Source organism: Phyllobates terribilis, unplaced genomic scaffold, assembly GCF_046119375.1.
Source record: "Phyllobates terribilis strain yellow unplaced genomic scaffold, ASM4611937v1 Scaffold_2__4_contigs__length_985480577, whole genome shotgun sequence".
Lineage (NCBI taxonomy): Eukaryota > Metazoa > Chordata > Amphibia > Anura > Dendrobatidae > Phyllobates > Phyllobates terribilis.
The window spans coordinates 316,691,926-316,714,463 of NW_027362762.1; the positions used below are offsets into that span (position 1 = coordinate 316,691,926).

At 38.0% G+C, this 22,538-nt stretch overlaps 1 protein-coding gene across 1 annotated transcript in view; it reads left to right on the forward strand.

Moving 5' to 3' along the window:
- The window catches only part of COL4A2 (collagen type IV alpha 2 chain), a 268,138-nt gene that overhangs the window by 184,280 nt on the left and 61,320 nt on the right, over nt 1–22,538 (forward strand). The window contains exons 5-15 of the mRNA XM_073664347.1: nt 1,199–1,333; nt 5,955–5,999; nt 6,463–6,579; nt 9,569–9,640; nt 10,543–10,578; nt 10,657–10,719; nt 12,406–12,441; nt 14,409–14,450; nt 15,063–15,110; nt 20,746–20,832; nt 22,468–22,512. Coding sequence (XP_073520448.1) covers nt 1,199–1,333; nt 5,955–5,999; nt 6,463–6,579; nt 9,569–9,640; nt 10,543–10,578; nt 10,657–10,719; nt 12,406–12,441; nt 14,409–14,450; nt 15,063–15,110; nt 20,746–20,832; nt 22,468–22,512 — 726 coding nt within the window. The remainder of the gene's footprint in view (nt 1–1,198; nt 1,334–5,954; nt 6,000–6,462; nt 6,580–9,568; nt 9,641–10,542; nt 10,579–10,656; nt 10,720–12,405; nt 12,442–14,408; nt 14,451–15,062; nt 15,111–20,745; nt 20,833–22,467; nt 22,513–22,538) is intronic.

Sequence of the window (22,538 nt, forward strand, 5' to 3'; positions counted from 1 at the left end):
AACTTGAAATTTGTTTGTAAAACAAGTTGTATTGTGTATGTTCACTGATTATACTGTTGTGCACAGGAATTTAACTGCAGGGGGGGGAAATGCCCCTCTTCCACATTAGAAGACACAAGTATAATAAATACCACCGAACTCCTTTCATTGGGTTCCATTAGGGGGTACTACACATCCACCTTCTATTGAATTGAATAGGTGGCAGATGGGTACTACCCCGCAGCGGCCACAGCTCAGCAAGCAAGTACTTCCAGCCGACGGCCACCGCCGCCAACACCGATAACAGCTGATAGCCGGGGGTGCTGGATAAGTAGTGGACAACTTCTTTAATATAATGTCTATGGAGGCCTTAAAAACCAGGAAAGTTGTCACTTGTCATTTTATACTTGTAATACCATTTATGTACTCAAAGCCTTGTATTGTTCTGTTGTGGGAAACTTTGTACTCTATAAAATGAAGACACTTGTCATTAAGCAAGAAAAGTCTAAGGAAACACATTATAGTAAGGGTGATAGTCTGTTTTTATTTTTCATTTTTAAGAACAGTTTCATAAAAGGCTATATACCCCTATCTACAGGCTCAGTATTGATGCGCCACTTAATTTTCTCCATAATTCACATAACAGATGTTTTTTATTAACGGTATGTACAAGGGTTTCCTCCATTGTTGTTATTTTTTAAACAATACTAAAGATACCTGTTTTTTAGTTTTAAAATAACAAAGCCTTTTCCCAAATGTGTACCATTCTTCTCACAAAATGAGTGTATTGATATATACAGAAGTTACGTGGCTTGAGCACTGTTATGTTAGATTGCCATCTGTCGTAAGAAATTTATACTGCAATAGTAATACTTATGTTGCATAATTGGCACTATTTTGTTAGTCATTAAAAATAGTATAAAACTAATTGTAAGTGCATAATTATAAACAAACTGAAATTCACAGTTTAAATGATCTTTGAGAAGAAAGAGAAAATGAAACAAAGAAAGAAAATGAGATATATAGCTTAAACAAGGTGATTTATAGAGTTTATTAAATGCTACCTGTTTCAGTATAACTTTGCTCAATTGTAGGGCAATCTACAGACTCAATCTGCAGTCATGTTCATCTGCAAATCTGCAATATCAGAATAAAACCATTTTAGACAACATGTGACTCTATGTACTATTAATATACTTTATATATCCTTCTTATGTAGGGGCAACCAGGATTACTTGGCAATCAGGGTGTCTCAGGACCACCAGGACTTATTGGAATAGAAGGATTACCAGGTCGTAAAGGAGACAAGGGTGAAAGAGGTTATCCAGGGGCCACTGGGCCACTTGGAGATAAGGTAATATGGGGCATTATCGTTACAGAATTTATTTAAAATATTTTTTATTACTATTTTGCCATGTCATCTATGTTGAAATAAATGGTTTCATTTTGGAATAACATATAGTAGCCAAACATGATTCCCTGCAGACTAGTTCAAAAAGACTGTTGATTTAATGTTAAAACATCACTCTTTGATGTTAAAGAAGAGTATGACAGTTCCATTAAAGGGGTGTTTCACTCCTATGATATTCATGATCCCTTAGGATAGGTCATCAGTATCAGATGAATGGGGGTCTGACACTCGACACCCCCTCTGATCAAATGTTCTCAGTTCCACCTTCTCCCAGATATAAACAGTTGTGGATTTAACCCCTTAACACCCAATGACGGGGATAACCCGTCATGGCAGGATTGTAGTTCGCGCACCATGACGGGTTATCCCCGTCATGCATTTAAACTGTCACTGCGTGAGACAGACAGCTGAGCGGTACTAGAAGGGGTGCAGGGACCCATGCCGGTGGTCCCCGCACCCAGATTGCTGTGATCAGTCAGTCTGACTGACCGATCACTGCACGATTACGCAGGAGACGCTGAAATATCAGCGTCTCCTGCCCGATCAGTGCCGGAGCTCAGCGCTGCCAGTGGCTGAGCTCCAGCACTAAACAGCCAGTGTCAGCGCTGCCCCTAGCTGTTAACTCCCTCGCAGCGTTCAGGAGGCCGACAGAGGGCTGGGAGCTCCCTCTGCCTTTAGATCGGCGCCCCTGCGATGTCATCGTGGGGGCCCGACCGTTGCCATGGTGACCTGGGGTCATCATGACGACCCCCAGGTTACCAAGCTAAGGAAGGCTTCTGAGACCATGCTCACAGCATGTTCTCAGGAGCTTTCACTATAGGTATATTGTATTGCAATGTTAATGCATTGCAATACATTATACTTGTGGAAAGAGGGAATAAAGTGAAAGTCCCATAGAGGGACTAAGTAAAGAAGTTTACCAAAAAATTTAAAAAAAAAATTGTAAAAATCTAAAACAAAAAAGTTAAAAAATAATAAAATATATTACACTAATAAATACACATTTTTATGTAAAAAAAAATAAAAAAGGAAACATATTTAGTATCGCCGCATCCGGAACGACCCGATCTTTAAATGTGTCACACTAGTTAACCCTTCAGTGAACGGCATAAAAAGAAAAAAAAAACATGGGAAACTATTCCTTTTCATCATACCGCTAGAATAAAGTGGAATAAAACACGATCAAAAAGACGAATGTAAATAAAAATGGTACTGCTGAAAACGTCATCTTGTCCCGCAAAAAACAAGCCGCCATACAGCTCCATCAAGCGAAAAAATAAAAAAGTTATGGCTCTCAGAATAAAGTGATGCAAAGATAACTATTTTTTCTATTAAAGTTTTTATTATGTAAAAGCGCAAAAACATCCAAAAAATGACATAAATGAGGTATCGCTGTAATCATACTGACCCAAAGAATAAAGCTGCCATATCAATTTTACCACACGCAGAATGGCATAAAAAACAAACAAAACACAAAAAAAAAACAATTCCTGAATTGTTGGTTTTTGTTTATTCTGCCTCCCAAAAATCGGAATAGAAAGCGATCAAAAAGTGTCATGTACCCGAAAATGGAACCAATAAAAAGGTCAACGTGTCCCGCAAAAAACAAGCCTTTATATACCTCTGTCGGCCGAAATATAGAAAAATTATAGCTCTCAAAATATGGCGATGCAAAAACTATTCTTTGCAAAAAAAAAGCGTTTTTTTAGTGTGTGACAGCTGCCAAACATAAAAACCCGATATGAATCTGGCATCGCTGTAATCTCACCGACCCGAAGAATAAAGTCGTCTAATCTCTTATACTGCACGAGGAATGGCGTAAAAGATAAATAAAACCAATTCTTCACCTGCTGTTGATTTTTTCATTCTGCCTCCCTAAGATCGCAGTAAGGCTCTGCTCACATTTATCTTGCACTCTGCGCTGAGTGCTTATACCAGGGTTTCCGTGTAAATCTCTAAAATAAGTGATTCAGACGGAACCCCCAGGCGACGATTCCCTGTAATGAAGCAGATGGAGGCACTGTGGACGCCGACTGACCTATGATTCGGTGGTGTGCGTCTTTTTAGGCGTAGATAAAAGCGTGGTCAGCCACAGTTTTGTGAACCTCTGAAAAGGACAATGCTGAACAGAAGCCAGTCGGAGTCCAGAGTAACTCTGCTGCCTCATCTCATTATAGTGATTGGATCCCTTGGGAGTTTCATCTGAATCACGTCATTTGGAGATTTAGATGTAAACCCCAAAGTAAGTGCTCAGCATAGAGCGCAGGATAACTGTGATCGAAAATGTTATGCAAAATGTTCCCAATAAAAGCTTCACACAAAAAGCCCCCACTCAGGTCTGTCATTTGTTAATGGAAATATAGGGGGCTTCCACGTTACTGGTAGTACAAAGGCTCTGGGAAAGCGAAATGGCTCCTCGCCCCCCCAAAAGAGATTCAGCAAATTCTGCACTCCCAAATTCAAATCCCCCCTCCCTTCTGAGCCCCACAATGTGTCTAAACCACATTTAGCGTCCACATGTTTGGCAGGGGTATGATTTCCAAAATGGGGTCACTTGAAGGGGGGGTGGCTTCTGCTCTTCTAGCACTTAGTAGCTCTGTATATGGGGTCTGCAAACTATTCTAGGAAAATCTGCGCTCCAGCAGGAAAATAGCGCTCCTTCCCTCCCGAGTCTTACCGTGTGGCTAAGCAGTATGGACAACAACATGTGAGGTATTACCACTTTCAGCAGAAATTGTGTGACACATTTTGGTGCCATTTTTTTTTACCCCATGTTAAAATGTAAAATCTGGGTCTAAAACAAAATATTTGTGGTAAAAATGTAATTATTTTTTCTTCACTTCCCAATGGTATAAAATTCTGTGACACATCTGTGATGTCAATATGATCACTGCACCCTTAGATAAATTCACTGAGAGGTGTAGTTTGTAAAATGGGGTCACTTATGGGGGATTCTGCTGTTTTGGCACCTGAGGGACTCTGCCAATGTGACATGGCACCATCAAACCATTCAAGCTAAATTTGCACTCCAATATGGCGCTTCTTCCCTTCTGAGCTTTGCACTGTGCCTCAAAAGTAGTTTTCGACCACACATTGTGTATTGACGTACTCAGGAGTAATTGCACAACAAATTTTGAGGTCCATTTTCTCCTGTTACCCTTGTGAAAATAAAAAATTTGGAACTAAAAGATCATTTTTGTGGAAAAAAAAATATTTTTTATTTTCACATTTCTACGTTATAAACTTCTGTGAAGCACCTGGGGGTTCAAGGTGTTCACCACACATCTAAATATGTTCCTTGAGGGGTCTAGTTTCCAAAATGGTGTCACTTGTGGTATGTTTCCACTGTTTATGCACATAAGTGGTTCTCCAAATTCAATATGGCGTCCGCTCTCGATTCCAGACAATTTTGCATTCAAAAAGTCAAACAGTGCTCCTTGCCATCCGAGCCCTGCCGTGCACCCAAACAATGGTATTCTCCCACATATGGGGTATTGGCGTACTCAGAAGAAATTGCACAACAAATTTGGGGGTCCATTTTCTCCTGATACCTTTGTGAAAATAAAAATATGGGTCTAAAGTAACATTTTTGTGAAAAAAGTTGAATGTTAATTTTTTCCTTCCACATTGTTTCAGTTCCTGTGAAGCACTCGAAGGGTTAATAAACTTCTTGAGTGTGTTTTGAGCACCTTGAGGGGTGCAGTTTCTAGAATGGTGTCACTTTTGGGTATTTTCTGTCATATAGCCCCCTCAAAGTACCTAAAAAATGGTTTTGTATATTTTGTTGCAAAAATGAGAAATCGCTGGTCAACTTTTAACCCTTAAAACTTCCTACCAAAAAAATTTTGGTTCCAAAATTGTGCTGATATAAAGTACACATGTGGGAAAAGTTATTTATTAGCTATTTTGTGTGACAAATCTATCTGATTTAAGGGCATAAAAATTCAAAGTTTAAAAATTGCTAAATCTTCGCCAAATTTCCATTTTTTTCACAAATAAACACAAGTCATGTTGAAGAAATTTTCCCACTATCATGAAGTACAATATGTCACAAAAAAACAATCTCAGAATCAGGGGGATCCGTTGAAGCGTTCCAGAGTTATTACCTCATAAAGTGACAGTGGTCAGAATTAAAAAAATTGGCCTGGTCATTAACCTACAAAGTGGCTCGGTCCTTAAGGGGTTAAACAGTACAGCTTGGTCAAGTGTTTACATCCACCGGAGCTGAGAACAGCTGATCAGTGTGGGTGCCACGAGTCGGACCGCCACCAATCTAATACATAACATTGATGGCCTATCTGAGATAGATCAGCAATATCTTAGTAGTAACCACCTCTTTAAGTATTGTTTTCAGAAAGTAACAAGGCATAATACATTATAGTTTTTAAATAAAATTATTAATTTTGACACGAAATTTGAACCATGAACAGATATTTTAAACACGTTAATATTAATTTTGGTGATTTTTTTTCCCTTTAATGGCTTTCACATCTATGTGATTTTGGCGAGTAATATAAAAAATGGTTTTGGTTAAAATATTTTTTTCTTTTTTTTTTTCTTTCAGGGTCAAAGTGGTGTCACAGGATTTCCAGGGGCGAATGGTATACCTGTAAGTATGACAACCTTATACTTCTCTTACAACTAGCATGTGGTGCTTTGGTATTTTTTTATTTAAAATTTATTTTAAAGACAATTTAGTCACTCGAGTTTTGCTACCCCACCAGAGCAGCATGTTGTAGGTGCAGAGATCCTGATTCCAGCGATGTATCACTTAATGGGCAGCTTGCTGTCAATTTGATAAAATCAATATTTTCTCTGCTGCAGATCTTTCAGTTCTCTGAATGCTGAGCTCTGTATAACCCCACCATTGATTGACAGCTTTCTGTGTGCACTGTGCATAGACATAAAGGTGCCAATCAGTGGTGGGTCGAGGTTATACTGAGCTCATGAATATGGAGCCTGGTGACATATTCTCTTTAAGATGATACTTTCAACATGAGATACTTGATACTTGAAATGAGCGCCCTGATTTTCTCTGTGTGCAATAATGTTTTAAATTATGATGTGCACAGGGTCATGTTGGACAAGGTGGTTCAAGAGGAAAACCAGGAGTGGATGGTTGCAATGGAACAAAGGGAGATGCTGGCGAGCGTGGGCCTAGGGGTCCAGGTGGTTCTTCAGGCTATCCTGTAAGTACTATAAGAACTAGTAACAATTCTTCATGCCTTTATGAGAACTGGGTTCAGAGAGAGAACAACATTTAGTAAGAAGCATTAGACAATCAAAATGGTTAGATTAACAACATAACTGGCTATGCTTCATGCAGCAAGAACATCAATATACAGGGTGGTCCAAAAGTAGATGAACAGAAAGTGTAATAAGGTTAGGAAGGGGGAGATTTATCAAACACTAAATTGCAGCCGCCTGTCTGGATCATCCTCCAATAAACCATGAATTAGACGTGGGCGATAAGCTTTCCACCCAATAGATTTCAGGATTCGCATGATAGAGGCTCGTGAAATTCCCAATTCCAAAGAGGCTTTTCTGTGGACTTTTTTGGACTCTGAACAAATGTTTCAGCAACAAGTTGTTTGTTATCTTCTGTACAGACTGTTTTGGGTCGACCAGTTTTTGGAGCATTAAGGATTGAGCCAGTGGCATTGAATTTGTCACGAATGCGGTAAATGGTTTGTCTCTTTGGGGCTTGAGTACCAAATGTTTCAACCCAATTTGCTCTAACGGTTTCCGCATTTTGAGATTTCCAATACTCTGTTAAAATCCATCTGTATTTAATTTAATTGCCATTATGTGTATCTGAATTATCTGAAAAGAAAACAGATTTGGGAGAGATCTATCTGTGAAAACTAGATCTGTGAAACTGGCTCAGTTGCCCTTAGCAACCAATAAGATTCCACCTTTCATTTTCCAAAAAGTCTGTGAGGAATGAAAAGTGGAATCTGATTGGTTGCTAAGGGCAACTGAGCCAGTTTCACTTTATACCATGTTTGATAAATCTCCCCCTTCATAACCTTACTTTCTGTCCTCCTACTTTTGGACCACCCTGTATGTGATTGTCTGAGAAAATTGTGCTATATATCACTATGCCATTAAAGTGATTAGCTGGACATTGTGCCTGCCTGATCTTCCTGAAGTAACCATTAGCTGCAATCATCACTCCTCCCTGACTGCATTAATTTCTTGCGAAACCTAAGACGTTGTAGGGAGATGACTATTATCATTGAACTGCATAGAGAGAAATGCTGGTAATTATAAAAAAATAAAAATCATTAACAGGAAATAAAAAAAATGAAAATAAAGTTTTTCAAACACTTGCCTCAACGTAACCGCACAACTAGGAACCTTGGCATGAAAGTATTGGACCTCTAGAATATCACAAACTATATGTTATATCAAATTTACCAAATTACTACATTTCCTTCATTTTTGTCCACCTTCCGTATCTGCCATACATTTATCTAGTTAAACTAAATCCAATAGATTACAAAAAGAAAATACAAATGAGAATTTTGTCCCTAATTTTCTTATTTTCTTCTGTGTAAAAATTGCACCAAATGAAAGATCTGACTGAAAAAAATATTTGATCAATCAAAAAAATATTCACCTTTTTTACAGCAAGCCTGGAAAAAATGTACTGGTCAGTAACTGTACCATATTGTTAGACTGTTCAACTCCCAAGGGCCCCAATAAAACGTAAATGAGCAATCCCATCTGAGGCGTTTATAGCATATCATCAGAACATGCCATAAAGGACTAGTAGGGGCTTCAAATTCTGGAATTCCCACCAGTTTTATTTGGAAAAAAAGTCCCTTGCTGCACTGTTTGTACACCGGAGAAAAGCAGGCAAGGTTGCTACATATGCACAAAGATTTCTCTATTGTATTTTAAGGATGTTTTAAATATGCAAATTGTCTCTTCAGAGAGGAAGAGAACTAGAACTCTAGCGCCACCTATTGGAAGTAGCAATCCTACAAGTCAATATCGACCTTTTAACGAGCCTTGTCACATGACTTAGGATAAAAGCCAAATCAGAATCCTAATTTGCAGATACGGTGTTTCAGGATATTGCCCCTCGTCAGTACAAAGTAGGAGATGTGATTTGGATGAGTGAGAGGCCAAGACTGGGATCTAAGGGGTAAGGTTTCTCCTTGTGGAGAGTGAGTGAAGTTTTAAAAACTGATGACCATTTCACAAATCCCATAAACAAAATATGGTGAACATGCTGGCCACTTGTCTTCCACACTTCAATGCGGGACCAAACATATCAAATATGTTTTGTTAGAAATCAAACATATGGCATATCACATGTCCCAATATTCCAAAAAAAGAGCAATCTGTTTAAAATTGATATAATGCACTGTGTTATGTGGAGTGAAGTGCCTGAGGGGGCGATGCATGAAGTGGGGATTTAAAGAGACTACCAGTCATGGTCTGCACTATGTGTAACAACATGCACTTTAATTGCTCCTTCAAGTTGCTTAAAATAAAAAAACATACATCCCCATAATGTCTCCCATAATAGGGCCAAACTGATAGCTGAGGGACTCACAAAATAACATTAACAACTCCTCCAGTTGTCTGACACTCATACACATATTCTCTGCCAGGTCATATGAATGGAATAGAAGGGTTCACTGCAGATCTTCCTCTGTTAACCAGAAGAGGCAACTGGAGAAATAGGCAGAGGGCCTATTAATTTTAACAAGCATAATTTAATAATTCATTTCTCAGCCATACTGAGAAAAACTGGGGTTCATTTATTAATATTGTTCTTAATAAAGACAGCAGAAACCTAGAGGAAACAAGCAATGTTATCACAGTGGTGCACACCGTATGATAGACTTGGTGCATCTTAATAGTCATTAGTCATTGACCTCTTCCTTACACCTCTTTTTTTGGATGAGTCCAGTTTTTTGCAGCAATCTGCTCCATTTTAGGATTTCTCTCTGCCCTGCTCTTTTTTTAGACATTTTTAAAAAGTTGACAGCAAGATGCAAAAAGTATTTAAACACGCAACAAATCTGGTGCACAGCGTGTCCCCCAGAATTCTGCCATATAACCCCACAGTAAATCTAGTCCTTGGGTTTTTTAAGCAATTAGAAGATTTCTTTGAACAGTGTGTTACTTGTATATTAAATATTCACTTATTTTATGTTACAGGGGGAACACGGTCTCAAGGGGCAGAAAGGTGAACCTTCTCATATATCCAGAGACTTGAAAATGAAACTAATGGTAAGTGCACCATTAATACAGATTATACAATCAATGTGTTATTGGCAATATTTACAAGCTAATATATATATACAGGATACCTTATGCTAAATATCTGCACATAGCAGAGCCATATGTGCGAGGCTGCTGAGCAGCGTGGGACGCTGTGTGCTGCTGCATTGTGCCCTCTAGTAAAATATTGTCAACTAGAAGCAATTCTTTTGGAGGAGATTACCTCTATATGAGGCCAGATAAAGAGGATTAGCGTGCATACAGTCTGCAGGTCGAGGTGCCGGTAGATGGGATGTAGAATCCCCAAAATCAATGTAGAGAAAATCACCGCACACTCTGTTTTCAAAATGCAGTAGAAGTATTTATTTGTAGATGTGCAAATAGACACACTTGGGGAGCAGGGAGAAATGCGACAGATTATATAAAAAAATGTTTCGACCCTTCCTGGGTCTTGATCACAATGTCGCTTAAACAGGGTAGTATGGAGGCACTCCCGCACCTAGGTCACAGACAGACAGATCAGAGCTAGGCGCGGGAATGCCTCCATACTACCCTGTTTAAGCGACATTGTGATCAAGACCCAGGAAGGGTCGAAACATTTTTTATATAATCTGTCGCATTTCTCCCTGCTCCCCAAGTGTGTCTATTTGCACATCTACAAATAAATACTTGCTACATGTTCTAGATCCTTTAAAAAAATCAAACTCAAACATGGGCATTAGTTCAATGTTTTTTCCATTATGCTTTATGCCACAAAATATACAAACTATATTAATATATCATGGTGTGGACATGCTCTAAAACATACTTGGTTATCTTAGGAAACCAAATATATGTAAATATCAAGCTCTGCTGTATTTTCAGCCACTAATGCATACTTTGTTAAAGTGGTTTGCTGTTTCTTCTTTTAGGGGGATCCTGGTGTACCCGGAATTACTGGCGTTTCAGTGAGTTATTTTATTTATAGAATTTTAATTTTCAATGTTTTTTACTGCTCAGTTCTTACAATCTTTTGAATTTTACAGGGTCCCAGAGGTTCTCCTGGAGTTATAGGATTCATTGGCCCAATGGGTCAACCTGGATATCCTGTGAGTACATTTGATACAAAGGAACAATAAAAATACTCCAATATAAAACTGCTAGATGTGTCTCCGCATTAAAATTCTCCCATGATATTAATATATTCTTGTTCTACTCGTATGATATATGAAAAAAATAGACAACCAAGAGTATATCAGCTAAAAGTATGTCAAAGGGTTCCTCTTTTAAAATCTTGGCGACATCCACCATACATATATAGTGGATGTATACTACTTTAATGGAGCAGGCTCAGGACCTGAGCGTGTTCCAGCTGTGTTGTGCTGGATGCCTATGGAGCTGTCATGGTGTCTGCCATGTTTGTACAGGTATAAAGACAAGCCTGTGGCAAAACTTCATAAGAGATTGCTGGATTTACAAGTGATCAGTTGATCGCAGTTTCTAGTTCTCTAAGGGACAATATTGAAAACTGTGAAAAAATAATTACAAATATATTTTTTTAATATTACAAAACATTAAAGTTTGAATCACCCCCTTTTCTTGAAATGTTACTACACAATAAAGAAAATTTTTATAAAATTAACAAATTTCCCCAGATGCTTTTTTGTCAAAACTAATGAAATATAATATTTATTCCATTCCGTACAAGCAGAAAAAAAATAGATAAGGAAGTCGTATAGACTCTATTATACTAAATGGTACAAGTAAAAACAAATGTTTGTTCCACAAAAACAAGTCCTGATATAGCTCTATTGCCATAAAAATATAAACTTATGAATCTCATATTATGGCGACAAAATCTAATTTTTGGGGAAATTTTTTAAGTAGTAAAGCTTAAACTATATAAATGTGTTATCACTATAACAGTACTGGTACATAGAGAAAATTTTATATATTTTTTACAGCAAAATAGATGTCGTAAATACAAAATCCGCCCCCCAAAAATGGCGGAATTGCTGTTTGTTTTTTTGCCACTCCACTTGAAATTGTTTTGCTGCTATTGAGCACATTATATGTTAAAAATAAGCTGTGTAATTCAAATGTTAACTAGTCCCGCTATATACCAGCTCTTATATATCTATGTTAGTAAAAATAAAAAAATTATGACTATTGAGAAGAGACGACATAAAAAAGGAAAGGGGAAAAATACAAAAACTGCATCTCCAAGGTGTTAACTTGTATCTGGCTAATAAAATGTTGGGGTGCAGTAAAGTAAGTAAAGCAACTGATTAACAAAATTGCTTCACTTCTTATGTAGACTTATCATTAGCAAGTTCATTATGTTTAAAGCAACACTTTTTTATATACAATTTTATGTCAATTACCAAATTAAAGATGCAGTACACATGAAAATCCCTATCTGTACAAAAAATGGGCACTTACACAGTACATTTATTACATTTTTAAAAAAATTAATTAATATTAATATTTTTTTCTGTTAAAATGTATCTCACTTGTCCCATGTAAGATTAAGACATTGATATTCTATATTCAACTTAAAAGGTTAGTACATTAGTACAGCAATAAAAATCTTTATGATCACCATAATGGAGTCTTATGAATTTGCATCTACAGAAAGCTGAGTTATATATTAAGCGTATACTCAATGATTTAATGAATGTTATATTGGAATGATGTTATTGAGTTTAGCACTAACATTTTGCAGACCTATAGATTCCAAAGAACCTACAAATGATTTGCTGTTCATTATAACATACTATTGGATTTCTCAACAGGGACCTGCGGGGCCTCCAGGAGCACCAGGACCACCCGTAAGTTTTATAAAGACACAAATCACATAGTATTTTAATAAATACACTAAATTTTAATTATCATTGTGGTAGAAATAGAATGAAGATAAACAACATTTATAGCTTCTTTGTAAACTTAGTAACTAAAAAAATCAGAATGATGTTTAAAGGGAACCTGTCACCAGAAAAAACGCTATTAACCTGCAGATTAATAGTGTTATTATGCTGCCCAGGGCCTGCACTTACCCGAACGCTTCGGGGAGAAAATGAACTTTATTCTCCCCGGCAACGTTTCGGTTTCAGCCATGGGGGTGGCGCCGGCACTTGTTCAGTCGCCACTGTGAGCAAACAGGCTGGTGGTTGTAATCGCGCCCCGGCACTGACTGATACTGGCTCTGCATTAGGGCTTTCAGTCAGAGCTGGGAGCGTGGTTACAGCTGCCGCTCTGAATACGCGCCCCTGCGCCTCCCCCATGACTGAAACCAAATGCTGCCAGGGAGAATAAAGTTAATTTTCTCCCCGCAGCATTCGGGTAAGTTTGGGCGCCAGACAGGTTAATAATGCTGTTAAGCTGCAGATTAACCCTATATCTGCAAGTTAATAGCGTTTTTTCTGGTGTCAGGTTCCCTTTAATATGTTGACAGCAAAATGTCTTGAATTCTTTTATTGTTTAATTCTAAATTAAAGAGGTTGTCTACTACTATATAAAATGCCCCAATGTATTTAAACGGTGTAGATAATTTTTTTTGTAAATACCTTATGCTGTGTGTCTTGAATGTGAGCGGCGCTATTGCTGCCCGCTCACAGGCATCACGTGACCCCCGGCTGCAGCTGGCTCCGACATCCGCTGATGTCATGTCAAGTTCCGACTGCAGCAGGTCGTGACCCAGTGACGCGCTCCCCCCTGATTGATGGGCTGTTGGTGGGGTTTCCCCACACGTCACAGCCCAGCATCCACCGAGCTCTTTCCCAATGAATGCAGAGGAGAGGGAAAGCGCACGGTGGATGCTGGGTGTGACGTGTGAGGAAACCCCGCCCACAGCCCATCAATCGGGGGAGCGCATCACTGGGTCAACCGCATCCGGAACTTGACGTGACATCAGCGGATCTCAGAGCTGGCTGCAGCCGGGGGTCAGGTGATCATGTGAACGGTCAGCAATAGCGCCACTCACAGGCAAGACGCACAGCAAAAGGTATATTTACAAAAAAACTTATCGCCACCATTTAAATACATTGGGGCATTTTATAAAGTAGTGGACAACCCCTATAATTACATTATTGAAATAAAAAAATGTTACCTACTCATTTACGACACGTGAATATCGCTGGCTGAGCTGAGCATCGTGTAGTTTATATAGCATATTAAAGAAGTTTTTCTCTTCTTAAAAAGTTATTGTGAATAGGCCAAAGGTGGGATCATAAAAAAAATACTTTACTGACCTCCTAGACAAGGGAACCACCACATGTGCAACTGTGTCCCTTGCTGGTCTTGGAGCATTAACATTTGGAAGGGTAATCACATGACTGCTGCAGCAGCTGCTGATTGGCTGCAGCCTTCACATTTCACCTACACTGAAGAAGCTAGCTTGGATGGAAGTGAAGGCTGCAGCAGAACAGTGGGGGCTGATTGGTGCAGCAATCATGTGGCCCTCCCTTCGGCTGTTGATGCCCTAAAACTGGTGACGGATAAAGAAGCCTGTCGAGGTGAATAAAGCATTTTTATTATTATCCCACCCTAGATCTATTGATAACTTGTAAAGTAGGGTAAAACCGGTTTAAGATTGGTAGTAAAAATTTACTTAAAAGACAGTTAATATAAGGCACGTTGACCGTCAGATTTCATTTTTTGATTTTAGCTTCGTGGGATTTATGTGTGTAATATAAAGGATAATATATTTAATATACTAAAACAAAATAGGTTAGTGATTTAAAAAAATGTTTAGGAATTTATTTTTTATACTTTAACATTTATTTTGTCTTTTTTGAAGGGTAGTAAAGGCATTGGATTTTATGGACAGAAAGGAAAACAGGTAATCAACATTTTCTTACATAAGAAAATATTCTAGGTAGTTATATTACTGCATAATGCTCATAAAAAGCAAGCAGCTTTGCAATTTATAGCTTACAGTTCAATTCCAGGATTTCTGGTTAATTCTGCAGTCTGTAAGAGGTGGTCATTTTCCTAGACAAAGAGCATGTGCTTGAAAGCTGTCCGCTATTGAGCTTGCAAGCGCTGCTCTGAAGCTGGCCAAATTTTTGCATCCCGCTAGCTTCTGTGCTCTTGTGCTGCCGAAGCAATGCTGCTTCATATAGCACCATTGGAGAGTGAACATTTTTGGTGCCTCAGACATACTGATGGCCCAACCTGTGAATCATCAGGAGTGCATCATTCCTGGCAAGCAGAAAGGCAGGGGAGCAGTGCGCTACTGATGATAGGATCCTAAGAAAGGAATTTGTCACTCGATTCATGCTGTACAACCTACTAGCAGCATTCATGCTGCCCTAACCAATGTCTAAATAAGCAAGCAAACAACGCTTCCACACAGCCTTACTTTTCTGAGAATTGAATGTGTGTGATGTAGAGTATATGGGAATTGTCACCACATTAAGCTCTTCTCACCATATTTATGCTTACATTACAGGGTGAACAAGGCAGTCCTGGGCCCCAAGGCCTTCCATGTCAATTAACGGTAATCAGATTATTTCTTCATGTTTCTATTGTTCAATTATAATTTGTGTACAGTTTTTTCTCTAAGTGTGTGCCTATTGAGCAAAAAGTGTCAAGCTCCTTTAGGATGTTATAGGTTAGTCTTCAACTGCGCAAAATTAAAATTAGAGACATTTTGTGCCAGAGAGCAATTTCACAAAAATTTTGCAACATTTGAGAAAGTCGCAAATTATGAATTAGGCTAAAAAATTAGGAAAAGGAAAACCAAACCATGTTGTCAAGCAAAGAAAAAAACAGACAAAACCACAAAAGGCACAGACTAAATAATGAATAAGGCACAAGCATAAAAGTCACTATTAGAACCATTTCTAATTTATGTATATCAGCTGTCATTTTTATGGTCTGTAAATAGTTCACCATTATGATAGCATTTTCTTCCAATAGAAAACCAATAACTTGATCAGTTCCCAAGCTCTGCTACCTTAAACAAGCACTCCCATCAACATTTTTATCCTCTTAATATATTGCAATCATCATAATATATAGCACTGTGTACTTACAATTGCTTATTTTGCCTTTCTACCCACTTAATTCTTCTGTTTTCCATTAGGTTTATGATATCTCGTGATTAAAACCTGACTACTTGAATCCTTCAAAGCTCTATGTAGAAACAGGAGGTCAATTTTCCCTGTATGAGTCACTGCAAAAGTCCCTGGCAGGGGTATGAGGGAGCAGCTGGATCAGGAGTTGAAGAGGGGAATGATAAATGCAGGGACAAGAGACTTCCTGTTTCTACATAGAGCAGAGAAAAGAGAAGAATTAACTGGGTAGAAAGGCAAAATGAGCAATTGTAAGTACACAGTGCTATATAATATGATGACTGCAGTATTTTAAGAGGATAACATTTTTGATGGGAAGAGTGCCTCTTTATATCATTTATGAATAGAAGGAATATTTACTGGTCATCTGAGACCATAGGCTTAAAACAAGCTCCATCCATGACACCTTATTCTTTCATTTGAAATGACACATGAACTATTTTGATGGTCGTCATCACAAAATGATAGCCCCTGTCCTCTCTTTATTGACAGAATATTTGCTGCAACTTGATTTCCTCAGTGTTGTTTTCTGTTAAATTAATTACCATTAAATGGAGCCATTCTGGTAGTAGAAGTCATTATGGAATTGCTCATTATGCCATTGCTTAATATACAAGTGTGGTTTTGGAAGACAACTCTTCACTGTAAAAATGCATTCCCAGAAGGAATGTTTTAACCCTTTCCCTGCCAAGGATGGCAAGTCAGTAGTCAAGAATATATAAGATATGTCCCAGTTCCTGATGTCCTCATGTCACCTGAATCACAGCTTCAGCGGGATTCTCAGCTTCATAATGAGACCAGAATTGCTCCAGTAGTCGCTACGCATCCTAGGATAGAATGAGATACTAGGGGTTAAAGTGTACTTATCACTCCTGACTCCAACTTTAACCCTTGATATCTTGGGCTAAAATAATGATTCTGGTCTCAGGAGAGAGATGTTGTGCGATTTTCTGCTGTCACTGTGTAACACTACGTTTTATGCATCACACTTGAAAAGTAAAAAAAAAAAATAGAAAATTAAAAATTAATAAAAATCTAAAAAAAATGTAAATAGATCCTTTTTTCTTTTAAAGAGGATATGTCACCAGTTCAAAAGTGGACAGTTTCTACCTTTATTTTATTCCCGATGCTCCCCTGAGTATGTTATATAAAAATCCATCTCATGGCTCGAGAGATATGGGCTGTTTTTATTTAGAGCTACTTGTTATTTCCTTTACAAAAGGGGCGCGGCTGTCTGTATTATCTGGGGACGTGTCTTAGACTGCTCTACCTTATTGCCCTGTAAGCACCGCCCACTTGGTAAAGGCCACAAAATTCACTCTAAATAATAAGGCCCATATCTCTGGGACCGTACGACGGATTTAAATAAAAAAAAAAAAAAAAACTCAAAAGAGCAGAAGAATAAAATAATCACAAAAACTGGCCACTTTTGACCTAGTGACAGATCCTACTTAAATCCTTTATTATTAGAGAAAAATACGTAAACTAATTTGGCATCCTGTGTCTGCAATGACCTGAACTGAAAAGTAGGTTATCATTTAGCTAAACACATTAAAAAAAATAGCACTGAAAAGTCACAAGCCCAAAAATTATACCAACTTAAGTTAAGTGAAAAAACACTGAACACAGATCCTCAAACATCTGGTCATATGTTTGAGGATCTGTGTTCAGTGGCTTTATCATGTACGGAATAAAGTGATAATAAATGCAACGTTTTCTCAAGAAAGACGGAGTGCCGGGTTTTCTCTTAGGTCACGTTCACACGTTCAGTATTTGGTCAGTACTTTACATCAGTATGTGTAAGCCAAAAATAGGAGTGAAACAATCAGAGGAAAAGTTTAATAGAAACACGTCACCACTTCTGTATTTATCACCCACTCCTGGTTTTGGCTTACAAATACTGATGTGAAATACTGACCCAATACTGAACGAGTGAACATGGCGTAACTTAATTATACTAACACTTTGCCCAAGCTGCCGAGCACCCCGCATGAAGCCATTACTGGTATGGTGAGCTGTTAGTTTTCTTAAGTTAGAGTTTTTTTCCCTGCAAAAAGCAAGCCCTCATGCACAAAAACATTTAGAATAAGGCGACACAATTTTTTTTGTTTTAACTGGGATTTTATTCTGATTCCATAAATGGCCTTATAATGTGTCCATAATGGCCCAAACTATAAAATGAGCATAATATTTACCCCACCAAAAATAACAAAGAAAAAAATGAAACCAGAATTAATATCTTATTTCAGTCATTTAAAATTAAATAGAAAGCAATAAAAGTATTTTTCATCATACAAGAAATATGCCCTCACACAGCTCTGGCAATTTAAAAAAATTCAAAAGTTATGGCTCTTACAATAAGGTGACCAATAAAAACATTAATAAAAAAATGGATTTTATTGTAAAAAAGTAATAAAATATAAATAAACTCTAGAAATATGGTATCACCGTGTCTATAATGACCCAAACCATAAAATGAGCCCACTCTGTATCCTGACCAGTGAATACAATTTAAGAAAAATGCCAGAATCAGTTTTTATGTCATGTTGTCTCACAAAAGATGGAATAAAAAACATTCAAAAGTCGCATACATCCCAAAATAGTAGCAATAAACAACTACAACTCATCCTTCAAAACATGAGTCCTCATACGGCTCTGTCAGACACAAACATATTTTTGTTTTCAACAAAGTTTTTTTTAATGTGCAACCATAGAAAAGCATAAATACAACTATATACATTTGGTATTTCATTAATTGTACGGTCCCACAGAATAATGAATGTCACGCAATCAACATAAAAAAAACCAAGCTTGGAAATCAAATGAAATTTTCACTTTTTGCCAACTGCCACATAATTTGGGGGTCAAAATAGTCCCTATACTCCTTGATAAATGTCTTAAGGGGTATAGTTTCCAAAAATGGTGTCACTTCTGTTTTTTTCCTATTAATACGTAAAGGGCTCTGCAAATGCAATCTGGAGACTGGAAACCATTTCAACAAAAATTTGAGCTCCAAATGGTGCTGCTGCCCTCCTGAGGCATACAATGCACCAAAACAGTAGAATCTGACAACATGTAGGGTATTGCCATACTCTGGAGACATTTTTTTTTCCCTCCTATTACTCCTTTTGAAACTGATTGATTGGGGTCAAAACTACCTTTTAATGGAAAAATGCATTTTTTATTTATCTATTCCACATTGCCTTAGATCGTGTAATGCTACTGAAGGGTTAACAAAAACTACTAGACATCATTTAGAATTCTATTAGGGATTCATTTTTAAAAATAGTGTAATTTGCATGGGGTGGTGTGTAATAAATAGGCCCCTCAAAGGCACTTGAGAACCGAATGGCTCCTAAAAAATAGGTTTTTGAAAATTCCTTGAAAATTTTAAAAATTGCTGCAAAACTTATAAGCCATCTAATGTCCCCCCAAAAAATTAACGGACGTATAAAAATGACGTCAAGATAAAGCAAACAGATGGGAAAGGTAAATTATCATCTATTTTGTCTGGGGTGGCCAACACATTAAAATGTGAAAAGTGAAAATTTACAGTTTTTTTTTTGTTTAATAAATTTAATAAATATCAACCTAAATTTACTACTAACATAAAGTACAATGTGTCATGAAAACATTCAAGTGGGATTGAATACTACATGAATTTTACAAAAACCCGCGTTATGGAGAATATGGATTTCTTGTAATTCTCTCAGCACGATTTCACCAAGATGGTGGCAAGATGTGTCCACCTCCTTGCTGAAGGGTAGAGGACTGATAAAAGGTTAAAAAGAAAAAAAAGCATATTCATCTCACTGTTCACCTCTAATGCCACCCTCGCTGCTCCCTGCCCTCTGTCTGGTATTCTGCTACTGTCGCATCGAATCTCTGGCCTCTTATCTGGCTCTGCCTAAAGTGAACACTGTGCTGGAGATGCAATGCGACACAGGCGCAAAGGACAGGATAGCAGACAGGGAGCAGTGGGGACGGCGGAGGAAGGTGAGTGGAGAAGTGAGCGTGTTTTTATATTTTACCTTTTGCCGTCCGCTTACCCGCCTCCGCTGCTCCCTGCCTGCTATCCGGTCCTGCGTACCTTTGTCACATCTCCATACCGATGTTCAATTTAGGCAGGGACTTTGCCAAACGAGCAGGCCCTGGAGTTCACTGCGCATGTATAGTTAAATCTGGTGCCATCTCAGGGCCAGAAGCCCCAACCTAGAGTGAACACCAAGCCAGAGATGCGACACAGCGGGCATGCGGAGGACTGGGCAGGGAGCAACAGGAGTGGCCGGGAAGGTGAGCAGTGAGATGAGTATAAATATTTTTGATATTTTTTACATCTTTTGTTTGTTATGCTCCGGGGCTGGAGAGACTCCACAGCATAAAGGCAAATTCAAATTTTGTCCGAACCTCTCATCTCTACTGGCGATATTTATAGGCATTCCTAAGTGACACATGCCAAACTTGAATTTTACAGAGTAAAACCATATTTTTGGTTTAGCAAGTTCTTATCATTTTATAAAGGTATATAAATGTAGACATAGGCCTAAGTTTACAATCAATTACACTTTGAAGCAAGTTTGCATGAAGATGTCTGCGTGTATAAAGTGCTGAGTGGCTTTCTGATGTTCTGCAAGATGTCTAATTTCAGAACATATCTAGGTATTGGGGTTCATATCAAGTTATTATTTAGTAATTTACGTTTTATTTGAATGTTCAAAAATTGTCCTGGCTATCAGGGACACAAAATGGTCAGAAACCCTGGAAACAAAGGGTTCAAATATACTTGGTTTAGCTATATAACAGCTTCAAATGCTGAAAACTGCTGTTTGTATTTCTTGCTGGGCCGTCCATTCTGTACCTGGGACAGACGTCAGTACATGTTCCCTTTGTGTCCATCTGTATTTTATTTTTGTTACTTTCTCTTAAACATCTCTATTTTTTTTCTGAAAAAAATGATAAACTGGTTTATTTTTCTTTTAGTACTTTTAGAACAATGTCTCAAAATCTCATATGCAATATGCATGCTACATGAATACTTGTATTTTTGTGCTTCTACAGGGTGAACCAGGGGCGACAGGACCCACAGGCGCACCGTGCCACCTAGAGTTGGTGAAGCCATCTGATATATCCCTATTAGATTATCTTGTAAGTACCTCAATCACTATTGAGAAGCTGACTTTTCTCTACTTTAGTGTCAACCCTGTGCTGGATGCCAGATACTGACTGGTATGGTATGTTCACATGCGACAGTATTGTTGCAGAAATTTCTGTACTTGTCCAATTAAACTAAATTGGGTTTCTTAAAATTTGTGCACAATTGAAAAAACAACCCTATTTAGATATATGTGACAGATCTGCAGTTGCAGAAATCGCTTTAACAAGTCTGCTGTAAGTCAACATAGTATTAATTATGAAGTGATCGTGAAGTAGTTTAATTTTTATATAAATTAATAAAGTAATATATATCAGTTCTAGAGGTCAGACTGTAGATATGTCAGTTGGACAAAATGGACAACTATTTGTTTGTTCTTGCTTTTTTCTTTATAGAGAAGCAAACAATACATCATCCGAGAATGATGTCTTGTTTCAATCAAGTTTTTCTATTAAATGTATTTTTAATTGTTTTTTATCATTTCACAATCTGTAATAAAAATCCAAAAATAGAAATCTTACAATATTTACATTAGCCATTGGGGCTTTTTGGCTTTTTTAGACTCTAATTTACAGTAGTTTCAGAAAACAGTACACATACATTAGCCACAATGAACAGACACTGACCCTATCTTTTTGTATTGAAGCATATAATGAGCATGTGCAGATGTCATTATGAAGGGAGGAGGAAAAGGGTCAGCCGTGACATCACCTATTGTGACTGGTGGATCCTGTGTTATCAGCTGTCTATAGAGGTGTTACCTGTCATTGCAATCCTGCCTCTGATGATTAGGAGTCTGCTAAAAACTCCTCCTTTTTAGGATGTATGACATTAAAAAAGCCCTAGTGGCCACTGTGAAAACTAATTTAACTTTTTAAGAAATATTGTAACATGAAGAAAAAAATCATTGTCAATTTTTTTAAAACATACATGTAGCACAAAAGTCTGATTTAAATAATAGGTCTTTCCCTGCTGATTGTAAATAGAGATGGGAGAATTAATTCACAGGACACTCGTCCATTGGCCAGGTCAGTAATCTGTGACCACTGGAAGGGTACGCTTGCAAATCTCCTTACCTCCTGGTTCTTCTGTTGATTAGCAATGCTGGCACAATGTGGTGTGTGTCACGCTGCAATGATGACGTCTCACCAGCTATGCCGGGAATGACGGGAGGTAAGGAAATTCATAGGCCTCCTGTCCAGCGGTCACAGATTACTGATCTGGCCTAATGACCAGAGTCCTGCGAATTGATTCCCAAATTTCTAATAGATTCACTATATAGGAGTTGTCCAGCCCTGGCAAAATTTTTGGAAAGCGTCTTCGCTTGTCGGTTTGATCAGTTGTCATGTGACCACAAGTATGCAATTGGGTACTTGCAGTCACATGCTGACTAGTTTCTCACCAGCTTCTCGCAATAGAGCATTGAGAAAAGCGGATGAGAATCTAGTCGGTATATGACCGCAAATGTGCAAATGATATATTTTCAGTTACATGACAGCCACTTGAACCGGCAAGCAAAGCCAAATCCAACAATTACTGTATGTACAATATATTGCACACTGTTAGGATTTGGCAATCCCTGGAGCTGGACAAACCCTTTAATTAAATGTCTTGTGTAATGTTTATAGGGAGAAAAGGGTGTCAAAGGAGAAAAAGGAAATCCTGGATTACAAGTACGTTTTTGAATAACTATGTTAAC